Here is an 8,062-nt window from a genome sequence, read left to right as displayed (position 1 = left end):
GACATCCTCAGTGCTTGGGAGCCTCCTGTGAAGCGCTTCTGTGATCTTTCCTCCGGCATTTGTAGTGGTTTGAATCTGCCGCTTCCGGTTGTCAACGACTACAAATGGCGGAGGAAAGACCACAGAAGCGCTTCACAGGAGGCTCCCAAGCACTGAGGATGTCACCTAGACAGGGGACGAAACGTCTGCAACACAAATTCCCAGCTCGGCAAACAGAACCACAACAACGAGCACCCGAGCTACAAATCTTCTCTCAAACTTTGAATAAGATGTATCATTTTTGCAAAATAATCATCTTGTATAATATGACATGGATTACATGTGAAATCTGTGTCCTTGCAAAATTTAAGAAAGGCTGGTATCATTACTTGTGTTTAGATCAGAGTGATGCTGGAAAAGCACAGCAAGTCAGACAGCATCCGAGGAGCAGGAAAATCGACATTTCAGGCAAAAGCTCTTCATCAGGAATCATCAGGCTTTTGCCCGAAACGTCGATTTTCCTGCTCCTCAGACACTGCCTGACTTGCTGTGCTTTTCCAGCACCACTCTGATCTAAACTCTGGTTTTCAGCATCTGCAGTCCTCACTTTTGCCTCATTACTTGTGTTGCTCAGAGAAACAACAGAATGTGTTACAATTATTTCTTAGCAGCAGTGTACCTCAATGTAGAAGTGCATTGACACACTGAAACACAACATCACTGTATCTGCTGCACTTTGATCATGGTATTAGTCAGTTGAACAGTATCAATTGCCGGCTGAGTTCCTGTTCAAAATCCATTAAACTGAGCTCTTCTGGAAGAACGGTGGTAGCCTCAGGGTTTTTTTAGCCATGTTGAACATGGAAATCAGTTCATTGGGATATCCTAAATCTGTATAGTACCTAAGTAAAATGTTCGTGACCCCACAAAACTTTCTTTGTGCTAGTGCAGATAGTAAAAATAATGATACAAGTGTTAATGCACAAACCTCACCAGCATTTCCCTGCTTCCACATGGTTTAGAAATGTATTTATGCAAAACAGATGGGTCCCTTTTTATTTCAGTTTGACCAAAGTTAGTGCGATTGGTTTTAATTGTCTTTGGCACCCTGGGATTTCTACTCGTCTCTTACTGGAAGATTCAAAATTGCCGATTTAAATTTCAAACAGCAATTACTAAACAGTTGAGGTTTGCAGCTTCCTAAAGCTAGGTTGTTTTCCTGAAGCTGGGACTAGTTAAATTAGGCTAGTCGTCTATCCACGTCTCTTCAAATCAAATAAACAGAACTTTTTCAGGTGACGGCTTGGCTTTCATTCAGTCACCTGTTATGCTTATCAAATCATCTTCACTGTTTCTGGGAATGGGAATAAAAATCCTGATGCTATGCATTTTGCGGCCACAGGGTGTCATCATATTTGTGTTCCAACATCAATGCATGCGATTTGAAAATGTTTGATCCCATGTTTATATCAGCTACTCAACATCTCTACAGTAGACTAGAAGCTCTAATGAATTCTTAACAGTTCATTGTGGATGTTCCAATAGTTTTACCCATGTAGCAAAACAGTAAAAATGATTCTAAACTGTAACTGTGTGTAGTCTTGATAAAATCCCAGCTGAGCAACTTTTCTGTAATTTAGGGTCGCAGCGTTATGTGACAATGAGAGTCTCTGAAGCTCATCAGTTGAAGGATGGAAGCAACCAATCAGCACTGGAACCAGACTTTGGGAAGACATTAAAGGACTTGCCGAGGTAATGTGCACAATGTAGTTATTGTTACCTAATCATGTCTGTGCAAGGGAGTCTCTACAAAGGAGACCATGTTGTGCAGTGGTCATCTCTCTGCTTCAGGACTTGGCAAATGTGTTTGTAACATGAATGGACAGCTTGATTGTGACCCTGTAAATCCATCCTACAGTAGGCAATAACAGCCAGAGTGTTTCCTGGTCAGCCACACCACTGTTTCCAGACACAGATAAATATAGCAGGAAGGTGCATTCAGCTGTAAAAAACAGAAACAGCTGTCAAATTCAAAAATAATGTTTGAAATCAAGGTGATCCCATGTAACATGGAAATGCTGATAGAAAAATACTTGTATCCGAAACGAATACTTGTTTATCAAAAAGGAAATCTACAACCTCTTTTTGCAAAGATTCTGCTAACTTAACTAATTCCAAATCACTCGCTCAGTGATTCCTGTCTGTATTGGTCAGTCTATAAGTGCAAATCATCAGGAGTCTCTAAAGTAAACAGATTGACAGTTACTTTGGTATTGATTTTAAAATAAGCCAACTCAGTGATAAGCTAAGTCAGTGGAAGGACAACTCTAAGGTTGTCCTTCTCATTACCTGTTCACTCTTCAGAAAACATTGAGACCAGATTTCCTATGTTCGACTTCTTAAGTACGGACCTGGGGAGAGTGTATGATCATTTTGTTTCCATTATCCTGGTGTCACTTGTGGTACATATCATTGAGCTATGCACAGCCAACCCATAATTCTTATCAATTAACCAGGATTCCTTCTGGTACCTGAGTTTCCATTGGAGTTCCTGGAAATCAGTTCGACTTTAACTCACACAAAATCCATTCACTCAGAGTTAAAAATTCAGCCTGAGAGAACTGCAGATGTAAATCAGAAACAAAAGCAGGAGTTGCTGGAAAAGCTCAGCAAGTCTGGCAACATCTGTGAAGAGAAATCCGAGTTAATGGTGCGGGTCCGGTGACCTTTGCTCAGAACAATTCTCTTCACAGTTGCTGCCAGTCCTGCTGAGCTTTTCCAGGAACTTTTGCTTTTGTTTAAAATTCAGCCCATTTAGCAAAACATTCAATCTTGGCAAACTATCTCCTGTCCAGGTGACTGGATGACTGTTTTGCCAGGTGGCCTCGTTATTAATGCTTATCCGAGCTCCACGATTACAGCAAGTTTTGCTTACACACTTCTATTGGTGGGTGGGGGGGAGGTTTGCTTAGCTTTGGTTGGTTGATCTTCCTTTGAATTAGTTTTTCAATGTCTATGAGTTAATTTGAGCAAGATGGTTGCTTTCTTTATGGCAAATTTCACTGCTTGTGTTTGTTTGGCTCCTTATTACCTGGTCATTACATGTTTGTTTTTAGAAAATCGAACCTTGGGCATTGAAAAATCACTTCAAGGTGGAATGTTACATCTTTCTTGAGTTTTTGGTTCCTGACTTCATACTAGGATACTGTCATGGTTCACAACCTCTCTGAGAAGTCATGAGCTACATCTTCTATAAAAGCATATACATCCATCAAAACTAAAGGTGTGGGAGGATGGAGGAAATGTCCACCTCAACAATGGAGCAGGTATGGGGTGTGTGGGCTCGTTACCCACATCCTTACCCCAGAGTGAGTCACAACGCCAGTGATAAGTCTTTTTCAGGAATCCTGGAGTTGAGTCCTCTCTGCCATTTCTATTCAATACAAGGAGGCATGGAAACCTGAGCAGACAGATTAACCTTTCCCCATAATTCACCGTGTTTCTGAAAACTTCATGAAGCTCCCTTATAGGAAATAATATAAGGATGACACTCCAGCAGTTTCTTAGCGTCATGTTTGACACTCTACAAGCTAGATTTCAAAAGTAACACACAAAATACCTTGAGGCAAAAGTAAGTATCTATGTTTACTTGGAAAAATACTTTTATGTTTTTAAAAGTAAGATTTTATTTGCCATCAGCTGGAAAGAAATGTCAAACTGTGAAAGTAGAAAAATGTCAGTGTTCTTAAAATTTCACAGTTAAAGTTATTCACATTTATATATTAAAATAAAAAAAATTGCAGATGCTGGAGATCTGAAACGAAAACAAAAATTGCTGGTGAAACTCAGCAGTTCTGGCAGTATCTGTGCTTTCGGAAGAATGTAATGATACAATTGACACAAAGCCTAAGACACACAAGTTAGAATGGGGTAAAAGCAATAACTCCAGATGCTGGAAACCAGATTCTGGATCATTAGTGCTGGAAGAGCACAGCAATTCAGGCAGCATCCAACGAACAGCGAAATCGTTGGATGCTGCCTGAATTGCTGTGCTCTTCCAGCACCACTGATCCAGACACAAGTTAGAATGGCTACTGTAAAACATTGCTAAAGAGGCTTTAAGGTGGATCATAGTGGAAAAGGGTAAGAATTCGTAAGGTTAGAGTTTAAGGAATGGTCACCAATTGTGGTGAGAAGATATGTATTGGAGGCTAGGATTAGATGAGCAGAGAATCCCTAGGAGGTTGGAGGAGTTCCTAGTGATCGGGAGCATTGAGTCATTGGAGAGATCACCAGGATGAGAATTTTGAAGATTATTGTGCGATTATATTTCTCTGAACCATCTTGAGTGACTTTCCCAAATTACAAGTGCTTTATAAATGCAAGTTAGCTTTGCTGTGAGTTTTTAATTTTCGGAATTCTGCTGTTTCTCTACTTCGACAGTTTGATATTTCATTCCAGCTGCTAGCAAATATATACTGACTACAGTAAAGAGGACAGAGATGAGGAGAAACTTCTTCACCCAGAGAGTGGTGGCTGTGTGGAATGCTCTGCCCCAGAGCGCAGTGGAGGCCCAGTCTCTGGATTCATTTGAGAAAGAGTTGGATAGAGCTCTCAGGGATAGTGGAATCAAGGGTTATGGAGATAAGGCAGGAACAGGATACTGATTAAGGGTGATCAGCCATGATCATATTGAATGGTGGAGCAGGCTCAAAGGGCAGAATGGCCTACTCCTGCACCTATTGTCTATTATCCGGCATTCCATTATCTGAAGATCAGATTATCCAGCAAGACCGCAAGGTCCTGATGCTTGGCTAAACTATTTATCCAGCATTCAATTATCCAGAATTCAATTAACTGAACGAAATACTTCCCGCCCGTGTCCTTCAGATAATCAAAGTTCCTCTGTACTTAGAACATGCATCACTGTTCCAGTTACACTCTAGAGGTCACACTCACACAGATATTTCTTATAACTTAAGTTATTATATGTGTTGTTTTTGAAATCTGGCTGGTGGAGAGTTAAATGTGACAGCTAGAAATGTACCGGAGTGTCATACGTTACTTCCTACACTCGAGGCTAATGAAGTTTTTTAAACATTAGTGAATCGGAAATCAATATTGAGCATCAAGACAGTGTCATGGACAAAAGGTACTTGGCAAGAGTCAAACAACAGTATTTCAGATGAGCTAAAATTGGTGAAAGATAAAGAAGTGGAGAACAGCCAGAAAAGAATTGGCATATGCAACTCTGACAGTAGCAGAAGAATAGGTGAGGGATCAAGTCAACAGATGGGTTGAAGCCAAGGCTAAGATGTGAAATGCTATGGAAGTAGAATTGAGCAATTTTTGTGACGGTCAAGATATTGAAACAAGGTGCTCAGTTCAGGGTCAAGTGTCATGTTGAGATTGCAGAATGATTGCTCCATTTTGCCTGGAGCCGAAATGAGAGAGAGGAATGGAATCAATGGCATCTAACTTTATGGGATGTGGGTGTCATTGGTTGATCAGTATTTATTGCCCAGTCGTAGTAGCTGTTGAGTAGGTGGTGGTGAGCTGCCTTCTTGAACAACTTCGGCCCACATGCTATGGGTAAATCCACAATGCCATAAGGGAGGGAGTTTCAGGATTTTAACTTAGCGACAGTGGAAGAACGGCGATATGTTTACAAGTCAGGATGGTGAATGGCTTGGGGTGGAGCTTGCAAGTGGTGGTGTTCCCAAGTATCTGCTCCCTTGTCTTTCTAGATGGAAGTAGTCGTGGCTTTGGAAGGTGCTGTCTAGAGATCTTTGGTGAATTTCTGTGGTGCATCTGATAGGTAATGCACACTGCTGCTACTGAGCATTATTGCTATTAATTCAAAAACTGCTGCAACTGAGAATCAGTGGTGGAATTTTGTGGATGTGGTGCTAATCAAGTAGGTTGCTTTGACCTGGATGGGGTCAAGCTTTTTCAGTGTTGTTGGAGCTGCACCCATCCAGGCAAGTGGGGAATATTCCATCACACTCCTGACTTGTGCCTTGTAAGGCTTTAAGAGTCAGAAGGTGATTTACTTGCCACAGTACTCTATTCCTCTGATCCGTTCTTGAAGCCACCATATTTATATAGTGAGTCCAATTGAGATTCTGGTCAATGGTAACCCCCAGAATGTTGAAGAGGGCAACTTCATCTTGACTCTATAGCAATGTGCTACTACCCCTGTCCTGCTTGTGGGACAGGACATATCCAGGAATGGTGATGGTGATACTTGGGACACTGTGTCTAAGGTATGATTGCATGAGTATGACTAGGTCATCTGTTGTTTGACTCTTCAGTGAGACAGCTCTCTCAGTTTTGGCTCAAGCTCAGAGATGTTAGTGAGGAGGACTTTGCAGTGTTGACAGGGCCGTTTCTGCCGTTGGCTTTTTCGGTGTCTGGGTTGATGGTCTGTCCAGTTTCATTTCTCTGTTGAGATTTCATAGAGACTGATTCAACTGAGTGGCTTGCTAGGCCATTTGAGAACGCACTTGAAAGTCAGCCACATTGCTGTGGATCTGGAGTCACATGTAGTCTATACCCAGGTGAGGGTTAGATTTCCTTCCCTGAATCCAGATGGGTTTTTCCAACAATCGGCAAAGATTTCATGGTCATAGTAGATTCTTAATTCCAGATGTTTTTCATTGAATTCAAATTTCATCACCTACCCTGTTGGAATTTGAACCTGGGTCCCCAGGACATTAGCTGAGTTTTTGAATTAATAGCAATAATAACCCCCACTAATGGAATTGGTTTCCCCAATGTTTAATTGAAGAAAAATGTGTCTCATCCATGATTTTCAAGGTGATTGGAATTGAAAAACTAATGCATCAACTGCATACATTCTCGGCCAGACCCAATCTGGAATATTGGTCCAGATTTTCAGAGTTAGGGAGGCTACAGGGATCTTTATAAATGACATAGACGTCCTGGATTCAGAGTTCTCACCACTATTTCTGATAATTCCCATTTTCACTGGTAGGAGAAAGAGTGTGATTTTCTCACAAGGAAAGTCGGATTCAACTTGGACTCCAACTCCTAGCCAGAACATATATGACTGAGAACTTAAAGAAAGCCAAGGATAAATCCTAAATCGTTGTGTCTCCGTTTAATGTTGCCTTCATCATTACACGTGATATCTTAATTTTAATGGCTTTCTATTTCATTTGTTTTGGTGCACTGCAGAAAACAAGAAGGAATGAGGAAGAAAAAGTGACAGGATTTGACACTTATACTGTTGATGCATCTCTTAACAGCATGACCGTATCTTTCTGTCCACAGGTCAGCATTGCTATTGCTGAGGAATCCAACCTTCATCTTTCTCTGTCTGTCAGGAGCAACAGAGGCCACTCTAATAGCTGGCATGTCTACATTCGGTCCCAAGTTCCTTGAATCCCAGTTTAGTCTGAGTGCCTCACAAGCTGCAACCCTATTTGGTAAGAATAGAATACATGAGTTATTTAGATTTATTTTGCAACAGTTTTAATAATGGAGTCCAGTGCAGCCAGTGAGTATCCACATTATATTTTATTCACCTGAGCCACTTAACTCAATAGTGAAAAATGGTAGTGAGATGGTCATATTGCTGCTATCATCCGATATATTTACTCAGGTGCAACATTTTTAACATTCACCCTTTGAAGCTGTCGAAGGACCTTCCTGCTATGGGCATTGTGATGAAACACTCTCACTTTGTAAGAGAGCAAATTCCAGATTATCCATCAGTAATTGTGAAGAAATAGAAGTTCAGTTTGGGATTGTGTGTGATTTAATCAAGAATTCAGAGGCAAGACAGTACATATGGACTTGTTGCTCTTATTCTTTCTGTGGAATGTGTCACAGGGCAAGACAAAACTTGAGAATTCCTAGTTGCCTTCAGGAGGTCGTACATGCTAATGAGGTACTTTGCTTTGGCAGTTGTGGTATTTCATCGTGCTTCTGATCTACCCTTGTCGGTTGCAATGAAAAATTGAGGGGACAGGAGATAAAGCACTTGGCTGTGAAGTTCTATTCCAACCCATTCATTGCAGCAGTACATTGCTATATAATCTGCTGCTTATGGTACTTA

General features: G+C 41.0%; 1 protein-coding gene across 3 annotated transcripts in view; it reads left to right on the top strand.

Annotated features, from left to right (window-relative positions):
• Nucleotides 1–8,062, top strand: part of slco4a1 (solute carrier organic anion transporter family, member 4A1) — a 116,170-nt gene that overhangs the window by 87,879 nt on the left and 20,229 nt on the right. For all 3 annotated transcript variants that reach the window (XM_043710616.1, XM_043710617.1, XM_043710619.1), the window contains 2 exons: nucleotides 1,620–1,731; nucleotides 7,276–7,430. In XM_043710616.1, coding sequence (XP_043566551.1) covers nucleotides 1,620–1,731; nucleotides 7,276–7,430 — 267 coding nt within the window. The remainder of the gene's footprint in view (nucleotides 1–1,619; nucleotides 1,732–7,275; nucleotides 7,431–8,062) is intronic.

This window comes from Chiloscyllium plagiosum, chromosome 20, assembly GCF_004010195.1.
Source record: "Chiloscyllium plagiosum isolate BGI_BamShark_2017 chromosome 20, ASM401019v2, whole genome shotgun sequence".
Lineage (NCBI taxonomy): Eukaryota > Metazoa > Chordata > Chondrichthyes > Orectolobiformes > Hemiscylliidae > Chiloscyllium > Chiloscyllium plagiosum.
Note: the sequence above shows the minus strand (reverse complement) of the source record. Positions and strands in the feature narration are given on the sequence as shown.